The sequence below is a fragment of the Gobio gobio genome (genome assembly GCF_949357685.1).
Source record: "Gobio gobio genome assembly, chromosome: 24".
NCBI lineage: Eukaryota > Metazoa > Chordata > Actinopteri > Cypriniformes > Gobionidae > Gobio > Gobio gobio.
In genome coordinates, this window is record NC_137120.1 from 7,370,603 (window position 1) to 7,395,676 (window position 25,074).

The 25,074-nt window shown below is 36.0% G+C and overlaps 1 protein-coding gene across 9 annotated transcripts in view; it reads right to left on the bottom strand.

The window, feature by feature from the left end:
• Positions 1 to 847: 847 nt before the first annotated feature.
• LOC307120266 (uncharacterized protein) overlaps positions 848 to 25,074 on the bottom strand; it is a 55,631-nt gene continuing 31,404 nt past the window's right edge. For 4 of the 9 annotated variants that reach the window (XM_079807202.1, XM_079807198.1, XM_079807199.1 and 1 more), the window contains 5 exons: positions 18,711 to 19,028; positions 17,795 to 18,082; positions 11,361 to 11,489; positions 5,185 to 5,484; positions 854 to 2,192 (listed from right to left, as the gene is read on the bottom strand). In XM_079807202.1, coding sequence (XP_079663328.1) covers positions 2,140 to 2,192; positions 5,185 to 5,484; positions 11,361 to 11,489; positions 17,795 to 18,082; positions 18,711 to 19,028 — 1,088 coding nt within the window. In that variant the 3' untranslated portion in view covers positions 854 to 2,139. Of the gene's footprint in view, positions 2,193 to 5,184; positions 5,485 to 11,360; positions 11,490 to 17,794; positions 18,083 to 18,710; positions 19,029 to 25,074 lie in introns of all 9 variants that reach the window. The other 5 variants (XM_079807201.1, XM_079807203.1, XM_079807204.1 and 2 more) reach the window with 3 other exon arrangements.

A 25,074-nucleotide genomic window follows, 5' to 3' on the forward strand; every position in this document is an offset into this window, starting at 1 on the left:
AATTTCTTTCTCTATTCACGTGTGTCTCCCAAAATGATTGAAGTCCTGGTGTCTCTACTGTGGTCATGATGAATCAATGCCCGTTTTGTAACAGAAACCCCATAACACTTTCCTGAGATGTTGATTTAAGACAAACAATTTAAACATTCATCTGATTTAAATGACAATTATAATATATATCCATAAGAGTGCTAAATGTGATCACTATATTAATGTCAGTCATGTTTAAACACCATGGAGTTGTTGTCATGTTGAAACCTCCACACATGTGGTATCTCTGAAAAGCCCTGAATGTGCTCTTTACAGGATCTCCAGACTGTAAAACTGTGACATGTATGATGTTAGAGAAATTTACTAAAACATAATGCACACTACATTTTGGGAAGTACAGGCCGATTTCTTACCAGTGTTAGTGGCGCCTCACTGTGGCCGAACTACGAACAACAGCAGTAACTGTAACCCAATATTAATGTGTTTAGTTTTCAATTAACATGTTGTAGAGCTGCAATATGAAAAAAAAAATGCATGGAAAAAAGCAAAGACTGTTGAATTAAAGAGACACGATGACACTGCTGGAGCGCCAACTAGTGGATGAGCATCGAAACAGCTCATTCATCACAATTTCCTTATAAACTTATGCTTAAAATGTTTATAACTCACATTAACACTTAATTCACAAGCAGAGAATTCAATATTACATTATTATTAAAAATGTTTTTAAAAAAGTGTTCTGAATGTTGTAATCCTCTCCTTAGGTTTTTGTGTGTTGATGTATATTATATATATCAGTGTTATTTCTTTAGTTTTACATCATACTTTTGTTTTTACCAGGCTTTTTATTTATTCTGAGCAACTTTATTATTTCTTTATACATCAGTGTGACATTCTGAAGAACCAATCTGAGAGGATATAAGGATAAGCATAAACCAGACAAAAGACCTCAATTATTTTTCTGTGGGTTATTTTTATTGTTTTATTCAGTAACAGCATGAAGTGAACGCTGAGCGTCCGGCTCAAAATAGCAAATACAAAAAATTCCAGCTGAAGCTTCTCTAATAAAATGAAATAAAGAACGATCAGAAATCAATAATGTCACACAACAGTGAAAATATTCAGAGTTTACAATTTTACATTCATATCTGATCAGAGACAGATGAGCGGATTTACTTCAGATAATATAAAATATAGATGATACAATATAAGTGCAATTATGTGTCATAAAAACAAGGCACAGATTATAACAAGCAAATCGCATAAAGCTAAATAATACTAAAGTAATATAAATGTGCAGATAATTTCTGCAATAAAAGCGTTACACAGAGTTTTCACACAGAGATGAACAGTCAAAGTGACACTGAAGCTTCTCTAATAAAATTAAATAAAGATCGATCAGAAATCAATAATGTCACACAACAGTGAAAATATTCAGAGTTTACAATTTTACATTCACATCTGATCAGAGACAGATGGGCGGATTTACTTCAGATAACAAAATATAGATGATACAATATAAATGCAATTATGTTTAATAAAAACAAGGCACAGATTATAACACAAGCAAATCGTGTAAAGCTAAATAATACTAAAGTAATATAAATGTGCAGATAATTTCTACAATAAAAGCATCACACAGAGTTTTCACACAGAGATGAACAGTCAAAGTGACACTGAAGCTTCTTCAATTAAACACAAACTCACGTGTTTTTAGAAACTTCTAGAAGTGATGAGTTGTGTGTTGAAGTGTCACTGATCTGATGAGGATTAATCATGAACATGTTATATGAAAAACACACATTAGTCAGAGAAATACTGGGTTAGTCCACACATTCTGGTGTAATATATAAACATGACAGCTCATCAGAGCTAACAATAAGTGGTTAGCCCAGTATGCATTATATAATGAGTAACAGGTGTGAAATGTGAGATTTTAATTAGATATACATGAGAAGATCAAATAAAGATGAGAGTTAGTCTACAGATCAGTGAATGAAATGTTTGTGTATTTTATAGTTGTTTAACTGCACAGCTCGACCGCACACAAACACAGTGAGAGCTTGTTCATACGGGATTTCAGATGCTCACATGAGGAGAAATATGATTTGGATTGATTCTGAATGTTGATAATGTCACAGTCCGGAGTCAGGAAACATTTACATCCGTCAAAGGCATCCCTTCTGGGTTATTTCCGTTATCTTCGCGATTTGAAAGAAAACACATGAGACAGATCATATTAAAGAAAAGCTTTTCTTTTGAATAAGGAGTTGTTGATTTCGAATGTATCAGTGCATTTCAATGTTTTTAATATTAACACAATCATTTACAATAATACACACACAGTGATGAGGAAGTGTCATCTGCTGGTCAAAATCACAGTCTTAGATATGTCTGACAGGCAGTGTTGATCTAAAATAAGATCATTATTATACAGAAAAATTTGATTTACTCACTTAAGACTTCGACCCTGAATAATTTAATTGAGTCATTTCCACTTTTGGTTTCGAGCACGCCTGGCTGCCCCGCACTTTTCTATTGCGTTCTTTTTCCTGAACTGCGCGTATATGTGTGATTGTTCTGCTTTTTAGTGAACTGTGGATGCAGAGCTCCTCACTCCTGCTGTCACACATTGACGCAAATGAAGAAATACTGCTCTTATTAGAGTGCTGTCATTTTTAAAGTACCGGTACTAATACAATTTCATATCGTACCCAACTTACCCAGTCGACTAAAAATATTGACGTCGACTAATTAACAGCGTCGACGCAGTCGATTGTCGACAGGCCTAGTAAGCAGACGCATATGTACATTAACGCGATCATCAAATATTAGCACATAAATCAAAACTGCCTATTATATTGTATGTTCATATATTCATACAAAATATTCTGGGGGCCATGAAATTTGGGTAAAAACAATCAAAATACTGCCGCTGACTGGCAACTTTAAAAATAAAAAACGCTTGCGGGTAAAGAGTTAATAAATTTCGTGTTTATTGATATAAACTCGAATAAGTTATTATTGATAATAACTCAAATTTCGAATAAGTGTTCGAAATCGCCCCCTATACACTCATTCACTATTCCCTACATTAGTCCACTGATATAGTCCACTTTGAAAACGAGTGAGTGATTTCGGACACTAAGTGCGCTGGAAAGGCTGCCGTTTTTGCAGTTTGTGCTTGCTATTTATGTGAAGGTAGCAAACCGGCAGCTTCAGTAATAATGAAAAGATTTATCATGAACTCTGCCACGGAAACTAGCATGTATAAACCTTAATCAAACAATATAATGATCATTTTAAAAAGGAATGTATACCTGTATGCACGATCTTGCGCTGGACTAGTGCGGTTTGGAAGATGGATGAATCCCACTATTTGAGGGAACAGCCATTTAGTGGTGTCCGAAACCATAGTGGATGTTATTAAGTGCACTCATTCAATCCCACAATGCATAACAATAATGAGTTTACAACCGATGTATGCTCGACGGCTAGAGAATACCCATAATGCACTGTGAGAGTCGCGCCGTGCATTGAATGAATTCCCGCGTTTCGCCCTGAGATGGCATTGACTCACACACTTTTTAAGACCAATAATATTGGACACACACTTTCATCGTCTAATTGAGCACATGTCTGTTTACATACATACCCTGATAAACACTGATTAAATGCGTTAGAAGCTTTATTTTCACTTTTCTAATATTTTCTTCATTTTCATTGAAAATAAATGCCTTTCCGATCTGATATGTGATGGGAAAAAAGGATCAGAGCGAGTTCGGCAAAAGGCAGATTGGAACCGCGGGTCGATTTGCGTCAAATCTTGACTTCATGCGTCTTACCCCTACACTATTGTTGCTGCGTAAGATTTTGAGTTTTCCGTAGTTTTGTCTGCCTCAACGTTTAGTAAACAAGCCGATAAATTTGTACTTAATGTGAATTGCATCTACTCCAGTTAGGGCTGTCAAAAGATTAATCGCGATTAATCGCATCCAAAATAAAAGTTTGTGTTTACATAATATATGTGTGTGTACTCTGTTAATTATTTTTTATATATAAATACACACACATTCATGTATATATTTAAGAAATATTTGCATGTATATACTGTATATACATTTATATAATCTACAGTATAATATATATAAATATAAATGTTTTATATATAATAATAATATTTTTTTCTTAAATATATACATGCTTGTATGTGTATTTATATATAAATAATAATTAACAGAGTACACACACATATATTATGTAAACACAAACTTTTATTTTGGATGCGATTAATCGCGATTAATCTTTTGACAGCCCTAACTCCAGTAAAAATGTTCTGTGAAAGGACCCACCCACATTTTTTGCTTCTGACATCATAGTATAAATAGTAGCCTACAATATAGTATAAAATATATACTATACTATATATATATTATAATATAAAATTTGTACATAAAAATATTATGTCTTTATTTTTAAATTAAATGCTTATGAGTTACTTTATTATTCATTACCCATTTCCCAGTAAGTTCAGTAAACCACACAAGTAAAAAGCTATAGGGTTAACTTTAAGCTTGTTGGCTCGTTTTTGGAGTAGTGGAGTAATGGAGAATGAGGGTACATGGGGCGATTCGGACAGCGGTAAGTTAATTCATTCAGATCGACTCTCACAGTGCATTGAGAGTACACCGTCTGGAATGAGAGCGATTCAAAAGCATAAGGAGTCATTTCTCGTTTGCTCTCGAAACGCTCTCGCGGGACTTTGCTGTCATACGCCGATCGGTCTGCGCAGCGCTGGTGCATCGAACAAGCATATTCTCCAGCGCGTACATCTGTACACTCGTTATTGCGGTGCATTGTGGCCTTTGCACTCAAAAACAGTCCACTATAGTTTCGGACACCACTACAAATGGAAGTTCACTCAAATAGTACCCTATTTAAGGGTATAGGGGGCGATTTCGAACAGCCGGCTTGCCTTATGTTTCAATACTTGTGCTGAATGCTACACATAAACTATAACTGAATCAAGTACAGAGCGAAAGTGAAAATAAATGAACAAAAACAAGTCATTACTAAGATAACTATCTGATCCCATGATTCATCTGCTTGTCATACAAACTCATAGTCATTAATTTAAATGATTCACACAGTGTTGATCTAACATAAAAGCACACAAAGATTTGAGTTACTCACCATAGACAGAAACAGTGAATGTATTCAATGATTCATGTCCTGCTCTGATGACCCGTAGTTCATAAGGTCCAGAGTCTGTGGGTTTGGTGTCTTTGATGATCAGTGATCCAATAACGTTGTCCAGCTCCAATCGGCCATTGAACATCCCATCATGTAGAGTGATCTTTCCATCGGCTCCTCTTTCAGCTATAAGAGCACCTCCAAACCTCCACTGTATGCGGTCGTCTTTAAGTATTTTAATACCACGGAATAAAGGGATTAGAGGGACAGATGCTCCCTCAGTCACTGACTGCATACGAACTTCATGTCACAGCAGCAAACAGAGACAGAGAAACACAGAACAGACATTAGCTGATAAATAAATAAAATCATCATGATCAACTGCTCCACATCTGACCCCTGCTCAATGATTGATCATTAAAGCGGGTTGTGAGCGCGTTGTTTGTGTTAGAGCTCCGTCAAAATTGATTCATAATCCTTGATTTTCTTCTTAATGCCTGGCTCACACTACAGGAGTTTTAGGCCGATTTATGGCCGATTTTCCCCTCCCGAGATTCTGAGAAAAAATCTTGTCCACGACCTCGATCGGTTCCGATGTTCGGCGCAGATTATCTGGTAATGTGAGACGTTCACAGATAAAATCTTGCCCCTCCCGATCTGCTCTCACACAAATCGGGCTCGCCCCGATCATATCAAACATGTTTGATATTTATCGGGATGAGCAAGATTGTAATAACGTCAGTACTGTCACAATAGCCAATAGGAAACAAGTCTACGACTATGTATGTGCGCGCGCGCTGTGTGTGTCTATGTGCGCGCGCGCGCTGTGTGTGAGAGAGAGAAACCTGCAAACCATTGTTTCTTATAAGTAGACACATTTCATAATACATAGCCTACTATACTAGCACCAATTGTATTTTCATATTACAGCACAAATCTACACTGTAAAAGCTGTCGCTTTTGAACTAGGCAGGCAATATTATAACGGTAAACATTCTAGTATAGCCCTATTCGCACGGGTTTAGTAGGCTATTATCTGGGGACATCTGGTGATTTGTATTAATTGCAGAGAATGTCTGTGATCTTAATCCCGTCCGAATCGGTCATGTCTGTAATATGTAAAGTAAATTTTCCCCCGCAAATGACCTACCATATTTCGCCAAACACCGAGGTGATAATATTAGTCCCGTGCGAATCGGCATCTCTGTGATTTGGCCGGGTTTAGGCGGATCGTATATCATTTTTGCAAGGTTTTTGTTTCCTGTGAGCATTTTTATCTTTATCTTTAACGAAGAATGGCACTAGGCTGCATAAAATGCGCACCGTTATGAATTCCCGTGCGGCCGCGCGGATTATACTTTCACTTTAGAATGAGCATCAATTTGGGATTAAATTGCTTGAATGGTGTGTTTAATATTCTTAATGAAAAACACAAAAACAGAAAATGACAATGACAAACTCACTTAAATGGGCGCTTTTACATTTAAGTTTGAAACTGAATCTTCCGCCGTATATATTATATTGCTCAGTTCAGTTTTTAATTGTGGCGTCTGTTCTCTAACTTAACTAAATTATTATTTTTATTACTATAAAACAATCAAAATGATATTGATACGACTGTTTATAATTTCATACAGCTATATCTATAACGAAAAAAACATTAAGTCTTGACATCATATCCGGGAGATAAGTCAGAAAATTCGAGTAAAATCACAGGCTTTGCTTATACCGTGCGAATGCGCCACGCAAAATTCAGATGTGGGGGAGTAATTTCTAAATCACACGAGGTCCCCAGATAATACTAATCCCGTGCGAATACTAGGGCTTATGATAGTAATATAAGGTACATTTTACCTCCATTTCTCGCTGAAGAACTGACAGTCCATGTTGATCCCGTCTCCCCAACCATTTTCTCATCCACACTCGTTTAATCTTACGCTTTTGTTTTTTTTTTCACAACAAGCGATCATTATTGATAGAGCAAGTTTTCGGTTTACAGTATCCATTTTCCCCGATTCCGATCTGCTGCGTAGATCACGTGACGCGCTTCCTCTGGCACGATAATCTTAATAACATTTTGTAGTGTGTGATGCTTCACGAATTTCAAATCTTGTAGTGTGAGCATGTTTAAGATTTGAGGGAAGAAAATCTGCAAAGATTCTCCTGAAGTGTGTGCTGCAACCAGATTTTACAATCGCATAGGATTTTAAAACTCCTGTAGTGTGAGCCAGGCATAACACTCGCTTACAAACGAATACTTTTTACTATTTACAGCGTGTGAACATATCTCCGATACGATTCTCTATAAAAAAACAAACGGATTGCTTTGATATCGCTACTTATATCCGAACTTCCGCTACTAGCCGTAGCCCGCTAGCATTGCACGCGTGGTAACTTGTTTACACCCGGTAACCACTGAAACTACAATTCGCCATCGTAGCACATCTGCTACAATGGCGAATAACTCGGATGTGTGTCTAATGCTGGGTACACACCAAAAGATAATCGGGCTGATTTTGGGCCGATTTCCCCCCTTCCGACAATCCTAGCTATGTCCCGATTATCTTGATGGTTCTAAAAGATTATCTTATCAGATTTTCCTGTGATGTGAAGTGTGTTAAGAGTGTCCGAACCTGCTCGGAAGAACGTCGGAGCCGTCCCGATCACGAATCGTAAATATTCAACATGTTGAATATTTACGATCAGAAATCCTGATGTGTGGGGGGAACCCCGAGGACAAACGCGCGCACACTCATGTGAAACGAAATAATATTCAATCCGAAAGCACGCTGAGGGAAACTCCATCTCTCTGTCACTCATGCGTCTCTCTCTCTTTCTCTCAACCCTGCTTTTGATATGAAACTTGAAAGTCTAAGCTTTTAAAATTGAATACGAAATTCAAACAATAAATATAGCGTTTTGGCGCTAATGTGGCATAAAAGTTAAAGCCAGAGGCGTGGAAAAACAGAGTTGCGACATGCTCTCATCTCCCGGCGGCGTGTGCGCTCATGTACGTGGTTCACAGAGTGCTCAATAGGTCCACAAAAGCTATTGGTAGTAAATAGGCCTACTATTTGTGCAATAATTATGGTCAATTAATGACCACTTAAAATATTTTTTTTTGTATTATTTATATTACAATTAGTGTAGTAATTAAGGTTAAAATAAAGAATTCCAATGCAAAGAAGCAAATTAGAGTCATTTTGTGGCTGGAAAAATCATTTTTATTTGTAATGTCATTACCCACCATGTGGATGAATGGCTCTTTAATACATTTACATGTATCTAGTCTGGTTGCTCAAAGTATTGCAGATCATAACTGCTTACTTATTTTTAGGTTTTGCATTTAAAAACATATTTATGATCAAACACTAGATTTCTTTAAATGTGAAATTTTAAAACGTTAACAATTTACATCCTAATTTTTTTAATGATACTTATATAAGCACACACAAGTGAATATTAATGAATGCAAGCAAATATAATTATAATAACCCTAACCCTAACCCTAACCCTAACCCTAACCCTAACCCTAACCCTAACCTAACCCTAACCCTAACCCTAACCCTAACCCAAGAAAAGTTTAAAATAGTGCTAAAAAGGCAAACTTTCCTTATACATAGGCTATATGAATTGATATTGAATAAAGATCGAAATTGATATTTGTGCCAATCACCGCCATACTTATTCTGAAGTCTCGCGAGATTTTGTGAGATTTCCTGTGTTTACAGTCGGGACTCTGGTTGAAAATCTGATCATAATTAGATCATAATAACCTAGCAAATTACAGACCAATTTCAAATCTTCCTTTCATGTCTAAAATACTAGAAAAAGTTGTGTCCGCTCAATTGTGCTCTTTCTTGCAAGAAAATGATAACTATGAAAAATTTCAATCAGGATTCAGGCCGCATCACAGCACAGAAACCGCGCTCGTTAAAATCACAAATGATTTACTTCTAGCTTCTGACCAAGGCTGTATCTCAATACTAGTTCTACTCGATCTTAGTGCTGCGTTCGATACTATAGATCATAAAATACTCTTAGATCGACTTCAAAATTACACTGGTGTTCAGGGACAGGCATTAAACTGGTTTAGATCGTATTTATCAGACCGCTACCATTTTGTCTGTCTAAATGGGGAAAAATCAAAGATGACGTCAGTAGACTATGGGGTGCCGCAAGGATCCGTGCTAGGCTCTCTGCTATTCTCAATATATATGCTGCCAATTAGTAATATTATAAGAAAACATGAAATTAATTTCCACTGTTATGCTGATGACACTCAATTATATATTTCATCACGACCAGATGAAAACGCTAAATTATCTAAACTGACAGCGTGTGTTGATGATATTAAATACTGGATGACGTGTAATTTTCTGCTATTAAATTCAGATAAAACGGAGGTGTTACTTATTGGTCCAAAAAACTCCCCACAAAACCTCTCACAATACAACTTTAACTTGGAAGGATGTCCTGTCACTATATCCACTACAGTAAAAGACCTGGGTGTTATATTAGACCGCAACTTGTCTTTCGAAAATCATATTGCATATGTTACAAGAACGGCATTTTTCCACCTTAGAAACATTGCTAAGCTACGTAACATGCTATCTATTTCTGATGCAGAAAAGTTAGTTCATGCATTCATGACCTCGAGACTAGATTACTGTAATGCTTTATTAGCTGGTTGTCCTGCATCATCAATAAACAAGCTACAGTTAGTCCAAAACGCAGCTGCTAGAGTTCTTACTAGGTCAAGAAAATATGATCATATAACACCAATTTTATCATCTCTACACTGGTTACCTATTAAGTTCCGTATCAATTACAAAGTATTGCTACTGACCTATAAAGCCCTAAATGGTTTAGCTCCAGTGTATTTAACGGATCTTCTATCGCCCTACAATCCATCGCGCTCTTTAAGATCACTAAACTCGAGGCTTCTGGTCTTTCCTAGGATATCTAAGTCCACTAAAGGAGGGAGGGCATTTTCACATTTAGCTCCTAAACTCTGGAATAGTCTTCCTGATATTGTTCGAGGTTCAGACTCGCTGTCCCAGTTTAAAACTAGATTAAAGACGCATCTCTTTAGCCAAGCATTCACATTATAATTATCTTTTTATACTACAGTTAAATCGAATCAAAAGCATTAATATAATATTCTGAACAGCAGCTATGCTAATTATTTCCCATCTGCTTTTCTGTTGTTATCTCGGGACACTAGTCCCGAGGTAACTAGTTCGTCAGCTCCAGTTTGTATCCAGCCTCTCATGGAGACTTCAGATGCCCCAACACCTGTGATGAGACGACTCGACGCCTGTGAAGAGACGACTCAACGCCAGCGTTGTTATGGCCTAAATTAATACATGATTGATTAACTTATTCTAACATTCTCTTTCTAACATTTTTCTATGTACATTTATGAAATGCACTTTCTGTAAAGCTGCTTTGAAACAATGTGTATTGTGAAAAGCGCTATACAAATAAATTTGAATTGAATTGAATTGAATTAAAGCCTGTACACACTGAACCACATTCACACTCACACCACAAGACAATATAAACTAACACATTATCTGATATACTTCGCGAATATTCATGTTTTGTGTTGTACTCATCATTGGATGCTTCTTCTTTTTAAATAAAAGTATCTGCTAAATGTGTAAATGTTGGGTAGTCAGAGAAGTCTTATGTATTTTTATTTTCATTTCTGTTTTTCATTCGGTTTTGTGAGATATGGTTCTGTTTATTATTTTGACATTTGGGAACCTCTGAAGCTACTGCTCTGCATTTCTTATCAGTTAAATAAATCTATAACTTTTCTATTAAGACGGATTACATTTTAAAATGTCTATTCTATATGTTTCAATTTCTTTAGTATGAAAAGCATCATCACCAGCCTGAGCTGAACCTGACCAGATGAAAAATGCACTAAATCTGTTTGAAATCTAAATCGAGGTATTGCACAGGCTTCTGTTGTTAAAGCTAGTTATAAATACTGCGACCTAACCCAAACCTGTGCATTTCATTGCTACACAAACAATAAAATAAGTGTTTAATGTTATAAAAATGTATTTAAAGTCCTTCATTATAAATCATTTATACTTTTAATCTTTACTGTGGCATAATAATGCTCAGGAATATTCTCTTGCTTTATCAGCTGTAATACTTACGCATTTTACTTTTTAGTTCAGTGGTCCGGCGGCGATGGTAAATCACAGCAGCTGCAGCTCCAAAGACCAGAAGAAAAGCAACAATCCCTGCTACAGCTCCTGCAGACAGACCTGAACCTGAACCTGAACCTGAAACAGATACAGACAGACAGTCATTAGTGTGAGTGAATCTGACAGTCTGATCTATATCAATATGAATCTGATTCTGTGTAAGGAGTGAATCATAAATGATCCTCTAATGTTCAGATCTCATGTTTCTCTTATTCACTGTGTTCATTTCCTGTATTACTGTGTGTTACAGCAGGTGTGTGATATGAACACAGGACTGCTTTCAATTAAAACATTACAGTAAATGCAGATTAAACAGTTTACAAACCTTCAGAAATGTGCAAACAGTCTTAAAGCTTTCACTGCAGATGTCATGGGCTCAGACATGTTCATAGATAACTAACATAAATGATCAGTGTCTTCCAGTTTACTTTAACATTTCCCAGACTTCTAAACACTTGTAATACAAATAAGAGAAACACATGCGACTAGGGGTGGACGATACGGCAAAACATATCACAATTTTTTTTTTTCAGGCAGGATCACGATTCACGATCTTATGATTAATTTTCATGTTGGTTTTTATATTTTGAAAGAGACTGAGCAGTCAGATAAACTAATTCCCTATTTTAGAAATGCAGCCTTACAAGTTAATAAAATATATAAAGGAAAAAAAGAATGATAAACTATTTAGGCCAAAGTTGGGGATGGAAGAAAATGAAAATCTGATTTCACTATTTTATTTAATTATTTTATCATTGATATAAAAAGAAAAAGAACAAAGGTGCAAAATACAATATAGTATACAAATGAAATAAACAGTATTTCTTTTTTTTCAGCTAGTAGGTGTATTATACGGAATATGCAACAATAAAATCTGTCGATTACTTTGAATTACTATAGTTTTCAGACAAATATTACGATTAAATGCTGTATAACACTGTATCTAAAGTGTCTAAGAAAACTAGAATGTACATGTTGATTGCATGATGTTAACATGATTAGCATTTTGTTACCATGATGCTAATACAATTAGCATGTTGGTAGGACAGCACGATGCTAACATGATTAGCATTTTGTTAACATGATGCTAATACAAATAGCATGTTGGTGGCACGATGTTAACATGATTAGCTAACACAATTAGCATGTAGCTAGCACGATTAGCATGTAGCTAGCACGATTAGCATTTAGCTAGCATGATGCTAACACAATTATCATGTTGTTAACACAATGTTAACACAATTAGCATGCTGCTAGCACGATGCTGTCATGATTAGCATTTTGTTAACATGATGCTAATACAATTAACATGTTGCTAGCACAATGCTAACACGATTAGCATGATTAGCTAACAATTATCATTTTGCTAGACGATGCTTACACAATTAGCATTTTGCTAGCACGATGATAACACGATTAGCATGTTTGCTAGCATAATGCTAACACAATTAACATTACGTAAGCATGATACTAACATGATTAGCATATTGCTAGCATGATGCTAGTACATTTTAACTTGTTTTTATCATGCTCTAACCCCAACCTAATTGCTTGTAGCATGTTGAAACTCCAGTTTGCTAGCACAAGTCAAAAGACCCAACCCCCATGTCTCTATGATGTTCTGATGCAGAGATATAGCTCTTGCTAAATGGTTGCTAGGGTACTCTGTTTGGTTGCTATGGAGTGGCTTGGCAGCTGCCAATGATACTCCAAAAAAGATACTCCGTTTGTGCTTGTCAGTATAAACGATATAAATCAACCCCCATGCCTCTATGACATTCAGATTAAAAGACATGGGAAATCCTTGCTCGGAGTTATGACTCGTTAAAGTTTGCCGCAATGTTAAGTCAATGGGATTTTTCAGCTACTTTTTTGCTTATAAAAATCATAGCACACACCATTCCCGAATAACCAGCACGATTTGATGCCTCATTCATGGGTTAGGGTAACAAACAATGCGGGAGGAGAAGCGTGTAAAAATTGTCCGGAAAAAGAATAATAATAATAAGTATGGAGAATAACAACAGTGATGCCTTGCTACTGCGAGCACCACTAATTATAAAAACAAAACACACCACTCCTGGTGAAAGCTGTGCTTGCATAGTCTGTGAATGAAATCTATTCTGCACGATCCTCTTGTTTGTTAACATTATTATTATTATTATTATTATTATTATTATTATTAAATCAATTGTTAAATCAATTGTTTTGAATTCAAATTGACGCTATGTCCATCTGAGTGAGTGGAGCTTGCTGAAGGGGCGGGCCATTTCCCGAACACACGCCAATCACTGCCAATCACAACACACTGGGTCAGCTACGATCACAGCACAAACAACGCATTCACCAAGACTGGGGAGAGAGGAGCTGTAAATTACAGCGGCCCCTCCCAACTTGGACTGATCCTCGTATTTCCTGACATCCGATTGGCTCAAAGGAGTTTACTTAGTTAGGTTTGGGTTTGTGTGAATGCAATGCAACAGAGACAGACGGTAAAAATGGCGAAAAGAATGAAAGAAGAGAAAGAAATGGGTGGGGCCGAAAAAATAAGAATGAAAAAGTAAAATATGTTGGCACAAGAGGCAGCTAAATGTGCCAAATTAACGGACCTTTTCCGCACTGAAAAGGGTGCTGTGGCAGGAGGTGCAGATGAGGAAGGACCCAGCAGCATGGACAGGATAGGTGCACGATTAGGCCGGCGAGCGGCTGGCTGCCTGTGCGTGAGCGTGGCGTTTTCCATGTCTTTGCACACCAGAAACGAGTCTGACGCGGCGCTGCTGCTAGGTGTCATGATAAGCCTACAAAGACAAACATCTTTTCCTATTATATTTTGCTTGGAAACGCTTCCAACACGTTTGCGTGTCACGTGAAAAATAGACGTCTGTTCTATTTCTAGCATGCGCCCGTTTTCCGCGCGCGCCCTGTGTCATGCAGCTCTAACCTGTTAACATGGGAGCTGAAATAAAAACGGACATGCCACGCATCCAGTCTGTCGCCGGCCTTAGTGATAAATGACAAAAAATATTGATTTGAAAAGGAGTTTATTGATTTAAAAACGATTGTATTGGTACCGCTAAGAAAATAGTCCATTCCGGTGTGGTGAACAAATGAGTCCTATTGAAGAGATGAGTTCGAGCTTAGGACCCTATTAGTATGCCTGATCCGTCAGGAGGAGAAGAGAGGAAGAGGAGCAGCAGGAGGAGAGAGAATGAGGAGGGGAAGAGCAGGAACCAGGAAACAGACAGGTAGAGGGGCAGTGTGCAGGGCTGGGAAGGCAATCATATTAGGCATATCAATCAATCAATCAATCAATCAAAGCTTTATTAAAGACACACACAAAAATAGAAAAATACAGCACAGTGTTACATATTTACATATAGGATAAAATGCCAATAGTTCCACATACTAGATAATAACCTGACTGAAGCACAGATTGAATTAGAAAATATATTATTCTTTGCCATGTTTATTACTCATGTTCTTCTCATTATGTTATGTAGCTGTACAATCAGTAAGCAGAGGCAGGGTCCAGCACAGGGGAAGCTGAGGCAGGGAGAGTTGAAAGTGAGTACACACACACACACACACACACACACACACACACACACAAAATATCTATTGTATGGGACTGCATTGTAGTTTTTGAGTATGAGTGGGTGTGAGTATTTGTAACTATTTTAACACTCCGACTAACTATACACATGACATGATGGTAGTTAGCAGTATTCTGTGTGACTTATGTGTTTGAGATTAGGTTTTGCTGACCTGGTTGTTTTCAGTGCAGTGGTGACTTGCTTATACAACCTGATGAGGCAGGTGTTATCCTAAAGTTTCTAGAAGGTCTTCAGCGTAATCTGATTGTCTTTATACCATAAAAACACTTTTAGAATGAAAATAACTGCAAAAAATCCTGCTCGTGTACCAAGGGCACTCGCGTAAAAGGCCTCTCCGTCTTAAAGTCCCGGGCTGAATTTCAGTCCCAGTACGTCCCTGGCTGTAATGTTCAATAGTGTTCATCAGAAAGAAGAATGTCATATACACCTAAGATGGCTTGAGGATAAGTAAATCATGGGCTGATTTTCATTTTAAAGTGAACTAATCTTTTAAAGGATTTACTGCAGATGTCATGGGCTCTGACGCCTGTTTCACACATACAATCATTATTTTTATTACAAATCCAAAAGTTGCTACTGAACATTGCAATTCTCTTTGTATAGCCTACAGTATTTCATGTCACATTTAAACTACATTTAAACAATGTTTTATTAAATTCATTATTTTATTCATATAGCCTACTTTAGATTAATAGACATTACATTGTTCACGCAAGTGGCAAAACATTTAAACATAGACTATAGCCTATCTTAAAATCACAAACATTTAAAATGAAAACTTACAATAGACAAAAACAGCATACACACGTATTTTCTTTCAGTTTTAAATCTTTTTACAAGAAATCCTCCAGCTGTCTCTTTCACTTGTTCAAATTATTGCTTGTAAATTTTGTATATATTTTTGTATTTCAAAATTATTTCAATTTGAATTAAATACATTTTATAATCCCATAAAAGCACAGATGAGAGTGGAAAGTTCAGCGCGTGATCTACTGACGATGCTCAAATTGAAGAGCAGAGACGCAGCTGGATCATTTCCATAATGACCAACACAATCTATTAGTGTCTGGTTTAAGACATGCTTTTTGGGCGGTAAATAATGGCGCAAAACACCAGTAAATTGACGAGCGCAATCCTTAGTAAATCACCTTGCGTGATTCATTTAAAAACTCTCCTCCCATAAATTTTGCATCTGAAAGGGAAACTCTTACAAATAAATATGCAATAAGGTCAGCCACAAAAATAACCCTGTCCACGCCTTTTCAGCGCTAATTTCTCACTGCGTGCCTTTAGTAAATCCTGAAAGTAGATTTTAACGCCAAAAGAGGTAGTAAATCTGGCCCTAAGTCCTTAAAAATGAGGTTTGATTCTCAAGATAGAAAACTGGAAGACATCGCAGACAAAATCAGACAAAACAGCATTATGATTGCCACCATCTCAAAATCGTTTAATGCTGTTTAATGCTGAGATAAAGGAGTACACACAAAAATATTGGAAAAGCAAGCCACGCTTTCTTCAGATTTAAGGTTGAAAATGTCAGAACTCAAGTGTTATAAGTAAAGATGGAATTTCCATATTAAAGGGATGAAAGAGCCTGCCGACGAGGATGCATGGAAAGAGGTTTTATTGTATTAATGGTGAAATGGCTTATTATGGTGAAATGGCTTAACTAATCTTTGGTTTTGCATTCCCAGGGGTATATATTTAGACGTGTATATTTAGATTCCTATTGAGATGTTTTTAGACTGCCAATCAAATTGTCTTCTTTTCACCAACAGGTTTTGCTGTATTAAAAGTTATAGATTCACAACTGAGATTTATAGATTCTGAAATATTTATTTTATCCAGATATAAGTTTCTATTCGATTGGTTTGAAAAGGGTGTTTGGTCAGTAATGGGAGTCTGTTCACTTTCAGAGATTTATATACTAAATAATTATAATACATTTTGTGAATCCAAACTTTAAATTAACTCCCAACCCTTCTCCTTAATGATAATGACCTCATGAAAATGTTCCCCAACAAATTTATTTGCTCTTGTTTACATAGCTCTTGCTATACCATAATGGGATTTTGAAAGTTTATGATGGGTTAAGGAAACCCATTTTAAAACGTTTAATGGTGTCGTCAAGTCAATTTTTGTCAAGTTGACAGACAACTGATAATTTATTTTCTTGTGTTCACTCAGAAAATAGATCTTATCAGTTGGAGACAAAGATCCAGTCATTGCCCACTTTTTTATAAACTATATTATATTTGGAATGCTGTTGGATGATAAAAAGACTATTTTTTAAATGTATTAATGCTGATTCTGGGCAAATTCTTTATTCGTAAATGTTAATGTATGAAGACAAAACCTTATTTTCCTGTATAAACCTTCGTATAGACACTTTTTAATTATTTTTTTAGCTGATATGTGTCTTGTTTATTTGGTATTCATGAATGTCATTATAAATGTATATTCTGTTCATTATGTTCAATAAAAGAAAAAAGGACTGCAGTTCTGAATCTTCGTCTGTGTTAAACTACGCAAACACAGCGAGAAGCATCAAATGACCAACTTCCAACCCCTGCAGCAAATGATTAGCCTAAGCTAGGCTACATAAAATGCCTTGTCCTGTATTGTTAACATTAAAACGTGTTAATTTTAGCATCTAAACTGTTGACTGGAGTTTATCAGTCAATATTTGATACTTATATTATAGATAATTATATAATTTAATAAAATCTTACAACAATAACTTATTTACAATAAAAAATATCTACTCACCAATCATAATAATACGGAATTTCTTGAGTAAAATCATACTGCTGGTGTTGATCTCCACTTTGTAATATCCAAACTGATTTTTTCGGATGTTAGTGATGTTGAGGTCTCCGGTCTGCTCATTCAGATCAATGTTGCTCCATGTTGTGCCAACATTAGGGTCCTTTAAGCGAGCAGTGGGGATGACATGATTTCCAAACTTCCACAGTATCTGATAATTTCTCGGTTTTTCAGTAACACCAGTTTGTAGATGGACAGAACCTCCCTCCATCACTGACTCTGACTTCATATCTGCCTCAATAACAAACACATGAGGAGAACAAACAGGAGCAGTTTTGAGAGATTGAACTTATAATGCTGACAGTAGTATAAAATGAATCTGAATTAACATGAACATGATTTCTACCGATAGGTACTGATTTCAGTAAGATCATTACAAGCAGTAATGCAGAATAAAGTCAGTAATGCAGAATTTCAAGTCAGTAGGAAACATTTCCAGATGTCATGGACTCTGCTAGTTCACAGGAAACAAACAAACATTTTCAGTGCACGAGTGTCTTCCAACTTACTGAGAGATATTTTATAGAAAATTATAAAAACTTATTATAAAAAACTTATATAAACACATAATGTTAATGTAAAATTAATGTAATCTAGGTTACCAATCATATAAAACAAACATTTTAGCCAAAGAGTTTTAATTAAAAAAAGATGTTAATTATAATAATGGTATTTTCTTTACACCAAAATTCAATGAGAGACTAACAAAATATAACAGTCTAAAAACAGCTAAAGATACAAATTTAACTGTTCAAATAAAGTTTACATTTGTGAACACTTGTGTTCAATAACTTTATGATTGTTGATAGCTCTGATCTCAGTGAGATGACTATTACACTGACAGCCTTGAGTTACTCACCAGTGACAGTAACAGAGATTCTCTTGTGTACGGTGTATTTGCTGCCGCTGATGGTCACTTCATAATCTCCAGAGTCTGTGAATCTGGTGTTTGTGATGGTCAGAGATCCAGTCTGATTATCCAGCTTCAGTCTGCCTCTGAATCTCCCATCAGGACCATCATATGGATGGAATTTTTCATCTGCTTTAATGATTTCAGCTATGTGATTGCCTCTGAACTTCCACAGGATCTCATCATCTGTCTTTATTTCAGTAAGACTAGTGTTTAGAGTGACTGATTCTCCCTCCGTCACTAACACTGACTTCACTGCATCTTTATCTGTATGAACAACAAACACATAAAGAACAGCTACTCAGACATTACTTCAATCTACACTACATAAATTACGTATATGCAGTTTCCTGGAAATATATCCTGACAGCTCTAAAATATAAATGATAATTATAGGTTTATTAAAGTGTATTTGGGTAAAACATTGTTTGAAGATGGATTTTTGGCACTCATTAAAGGGTAACTAAACCCTAGAATATATTTTTTTAGTTAATGATCGGCAAGACTGGGGCTTCTTAGTTCTGTTCATTGATTTGAGTAAATGTTTTGACATTTGGGTATAAAGTAGGGCTGTCAAAAGATTAATCGGGATTAATCACATCCAAAATAAAAGTTTGTGTTTACATAATATATTTGTGTGTACTCTGTATAATAATTATGTATATATAAATACAAACACATTCATGTATATATTTAAGAAATATTTGCATGTATATACTGTATATACATTTATAAAATTTATATTATATATAAATATAAATATTTTATATATAAATATAATATATTTTTCTTAAATATATACATGCTTGTGTGTGTTTTTATATATAAATAATAATTATACACAGTACACACACATATATTATTCAAACACAAACTTTTATTTTGGATGATTAATTGACTAAATTACACTGCATGAAAAGTGGGATTTTCGTCAGTATGTGGCACTGTAGATTGCCGTGAAACTTCAGGTTTACGACTGTGCACAGCAATTTGCAGGCAACACCGAAAACTGCCGTAAATTGTCGTAAATTGTCGTGGGCCTTGCTTGGCAGTTGTCCCCCCATGACCCCCCCTCCCCTTAATTCTAGGGGAGGCTTTATCATGTAAATGAACAGCTGTGAGCTACACAAATGCAAATCAGAGTAGCAGCAGGGGGAGTTTTATCTAGGTTCTGAATTTTTTTTGACTAAAACAAGTTTAAAGTTTAAGTTAAAATGTTAACTTAAATTTAAGTTAAATGTACTCGTTTTAGTACACATTACTAAATTTTTAGGGCAACCAGTTTGCTCCAATTTTTTAAGTAGATTCAACTTGTCCGGGCTCACAGTGTAGATGAATTACTCTGTATGTCATTAGCAATAACCAATGTTATGTAAAAAAAATAAAAAAATACAGGACAGCAGTTCATGTCTTCAACCTTTAGAGAGGTTATGTGATGCAACAAGACAATGAACCAAAGCACACAAATAAATCAAGTAAAGCATACAGTTTACATACCAACATTAATTTTTCCACCCTGCACTGTGAATGATTTTTTAAATGGCTATTAATCATAAATGTGAAAAGTATAAGTTTGTTTGTTTATAGTTAAGTCAGATTGTGTTTTTCTGTAATTGTCATTTAAATTGAGCTCACACCACATTTTATGAATTATCAATGCAGATTTTCAAGAGGTGGTTTCCTGGACAGGGTTTAAATTATGCCAAAAGTAGGCCTTAATCTATTTAATCGTGAGTTAAAAAATTGTTGCCTGGAACAAAGATTAAGCACAGATTACTAACACCTGGACTATGAGTCCTGAACTAAAATAAACTGGATTCATTTACAGTTTTATCTAATTGCTTACACACATTTTCTGAAAATATGGCTCCATTTCTTGTAACTCTACACACAAAACATCAGACATCTCTTGCAAAAGCAACACTTTGTGCAAAACTATTTTAACTATTTCCAAAAATGTTGTTTTTGCATATATCTAACTACACACAATGCACATCTGAGGAATTTACAGTTGAACTGAAATCAACTGAACTGAATCAACACTGAAGTCACTTGAGCTGAATATTGACACTATATTGGCTTGTTAGAGCCGGTTTACAGCAGAATTTGTTTTGAACTTGTTACTGAAGCTGCTATGAAACAATATATTTTGTTGTATGCATATTCTTTCTTTCTCAAACCTTAGTTTTGATTTCTAAGTGATCAATTTATGTATAAGTGTTTTCACACATGATCATTGGCTGTATGGGTCCTCAGTAAATGAATGTGGCATTTAAATGGCAAAAGTTATTCTTGTCTCTATAACTTATGGCTTCCTAAAGACACGTTTATGGGTAAATAAAATATTAATAATATAAATAAAATGAATATCAAAACATATTTTAAATATAATGAAGTCATTTTATTATAGCACTCATCAGATGTTCCTGGAAACAAAACAGAGACAGAACAGTATAAACAAACTATACAACAAACTAAACACCAAATTACAAAAACATTATTATGTGAAAGTGAATAAAGTTGTGTGTTTTCAGTTATAAATATGTGCTGTGTAAATTAGCCTATACTTTTAGAAATTATATATAGCCTAACTTTAAAAAACAAACAATAACCCATATAGATAAATTATAATAATTGTATAATATTAAGCATTTACTTAATATACATTGTAACATTAGGCTACTTTACTCTAGCACAGTAGTCAGTTAAGCAATTAATTAATATCTTATATTAATATGTATGTAGCCTAGGCTACATCTAAAGGTAAGTCTGCTTAAAAAAAAAAATATTACACTTCGACATGTACAGAATGTGCGCGTTAAGAAACACGTTCAAATGTTTTTCTTAACATGTTAAAACTGTGCGTGAAGCGGAAAACAGGGCGTGTTGAAGGTTGAAACGATCATAAGTCACGCGTTTCGTATAAAGAGATTTGGCCCCAGGCGCGTTCCATATCAGAGCCCTAGTCCAATGAGGTGCGAGGTCGAGGTCATGGCCATGACGCGTAGAAGACGAGCTTTAAACTATTTTTTTTAATGTTTTTTGCTGCTTTCCTTTTTCGTGATCAACAATGACAGGACACCGTCTTCAACTCAATCTCTGCATGGACGCGACGAACTTTTTGGACTCATTTTCAGGAGGCTGTCTTCGTCTTCATAACTCTGAGGCAAACTGCAGTCGCTATGAACCAGAGCATGGGTAATGTAACGTTACGATTTAAAGAATATGCTTTTATTCAGCTGTATAAGGAAATGGATGCGTTAATAGATCCGAGCTTAAAACTGCACATTTTGTTTACACAGACTATCCTCGCCTCATAACGAAACCGTGAGCTCTTATCTGCTTGGAGCGATTTCCGCGAGTCCAGATTTAACCGCTGATCACAACGAAATTGTGTGTAAGTAACTTCTAATGTGTTTCTCATTCCTTGTTTAATTTTACCGTGACTGTTTTTATTAATACCAGTCTCATGTAATTGTTTTCCAGCTGCCTGTAAGACGTATTATGAATCGACACGCCGGAGCTTCAGATACAAACAACCTGAAACTGCGAAGTTTAGCTCGGAGTCGATCAAGAAGAAAAAGGGTAAGATTTATTATATTAGATCCGTTTTTTGTCAATGTGAGTATTTTTCAGGCTGCTTATTGTCTTTATGGATTGTATTACAGTTGCTGGAAGCGAGAGTGTGCTGGATGAGGTGGACGTTTGGAAGTCCGCGACCATTGAACTCATATCTGACGAGGAAGACGGCTTTGTTGACGGGGTGTCTGGATGGATTGTGCGGCCACCGCCCTCTCGCAGCCTGGAGCTCGACGAACTTTACATTACATTACGAGACATTACTGCTGCACTGTACATAGTTGTATGTTTAACAATAAAGCTCTTTCTTTGAGTAAACCGCTGTGTTTTATAAATGAAGCCCTTTCTTTGAATGAACAGCTGTATGCTTATAAATGAAGCCCCTTGTTTGAATAAACGGCACGGTCCGTATAATTTTCCCATATATTCCTTGATGGTATGAATACTTCATAGCACAATAACATTAATATGAAACAAATTATTACAACATAAATTATATATTTATTATTATTATTGGGGTTTACATTTATAATGAGCCAGGGGGACCAATAATGATTGGTTTGCAGTGATCTGCCAACCAATCACGAGGGATTTTTCTTTTTTAAATGTAGTGGCTTCAGCCAATAGTGAGTGAGTAAATTCAAGTCTGGCCGTTGACTCTCTGGTTTCGCTGCTATTCATATGCAAATTAGAGGCGTCGCACCTCCGCGGGCTCTCTCAGCGGGGGGCTCTCCACCTACGTCATGGTTCGTTTACGACAATTTGTGGAACAGACGAACGCGACGTTCGCTGCCTCTAAATTGTCGAAAACTGCCGAAAATTAGGGAGATTTCCAGGAGTATACAGGCGTTTACGGGGTCGAAAATCCCACTTTTCATGCAGTGTTAATTAAATAGCTTTCCAGCAGACTTGGAAATCAGGCGCCAGTGGTTGCATGCACTTGGCCTGGAAGACTGCAAGTTCCCGCCTAGAGCTGGAGTGTGCAACCTGCATTTTACGCGGGATTGTTTCTCCAAAGCAATGGAGGTGTAAACAGGCTTCTCCAAACAGCTCCCGCTGAAAAGCGACGCAGTGCCAAATGCTGCTCCTCCTGCATGGACTCCACCACTGCAGCGGCGTCTTGAGGTGATTGAGCATATATTTTTAATCACAATTTAATGTTCCTTCCTATTAAGCTAAAGTTAATTCATCATTTGTTAGGTTGGTTTATTTATTATTTTGTATGTGTGTGTTTTATGTATAGGGGAGCGCGGGGCACAACCTAACGCGGGGTTAGTTGTAACACGCATGTTTTAACCCTTTCCACACATGCCAGGATGACGAAACTTAGTGTATTTACTAGTTGCCATATCAACATTATTTAGAGAAAAAAATACCGCCAAAATTTAAAAATCTCTGGAAGATATTACTGAACATGTATTTAACCATAGCAAAAGTAAATTTCTTACTTAAGTTTAGTTTTCATCTCTGTTTTTTGTGTTTATTTAAAATAAGACAAATCTGATATTATTTTAATCTTATATCTGTTATTTAACAGTTGAGATCGATCTTTAATGCTGATCTAACAGCAGAAGACACGAGCCGGGGTTAAATCCCAGTTGTGCAGGCGGGGTGCGTTGTCACACTGCGTTACAATGAGCCCCTATTAGAACTACGCCATTATATTCTATACTTTTATTCATTCTTTTGAAAAAACATAAAAAAAGGGTGAATAATGACAGAGTTAATGTTCAGAAATTATTCATTATTATTATGTTTTGAACTATGCTGTATAGCTGAATTTAGCGATGTGTTTGTTGTCAAACTCAAAAATGCTTATATTTTTAATGATTAAAAAAATGCCATTATTTTATTTTAAAAAGTTAATAATTGTATTTTGTTGACAAAATATTTTAGTTTGTCTTGTATATTTTTTTGATTATATCAGGTAACATTTTAATCTGTCATTTGGTCATGTTACATTGTGCCCCACCACATGTTACAATGTACCCCACCTATGGGGCATGTTGTCACATTTCACTTCCATTCTTTCGGGTTAAATCAAGAAAAAATTATACACTGTATTAATGAAACAAAACCACATAATTGTACTTGACATGTGTGCAATTAATGTGGGAAAAAATAAATACTCTGAACCCCAAGTGGATTTACACAAACTGAGAAAGTCAAAAAGCGTTAGGTTGTGCCCCGTTCTCCCCTAGTACTTATTAAATTAATTTACTGGAATAAAGACTGGTCTTGTCATATTTCATAGCTATATCTTGGGGATCTCCCTACAACATACGTTCTCTAACAGTTACCAGGAGCCCAGGGCCCATAGGTGCACCTGTTGAGACAGAATCATTTTGTAACTGTAGAGGGAGACTTGAAATCTTTTTTTGTTGTTGTTGCTTAATTATTAACACTAAATCATGCCAAATTTAACCTAAATACATGGGTTTAAATTTTTTTTAGAATTTGCTATGAGCATTAGCCATAATGCTAATGTTTTACCACTCAGACACTGGTCCCATTCTCTCTTGCGCTGCTGTTTCTCTAGTATCGTCGGCATCGGGAGTTAACACAGTTTGAGCCAGCGGCTTGAATCGGTAAGGCTCTGTGTCTACAAACAATTCACCCTCCTACATCAGGTGAAGGTTTGGGAGAAAAGTCCTCTACTTTGAATGACCGCTCTGTTGCAAAACTACTGGTGTCATTCCAGTCATTCTTCATCTTTTCGAGTCTGACAGCTGTC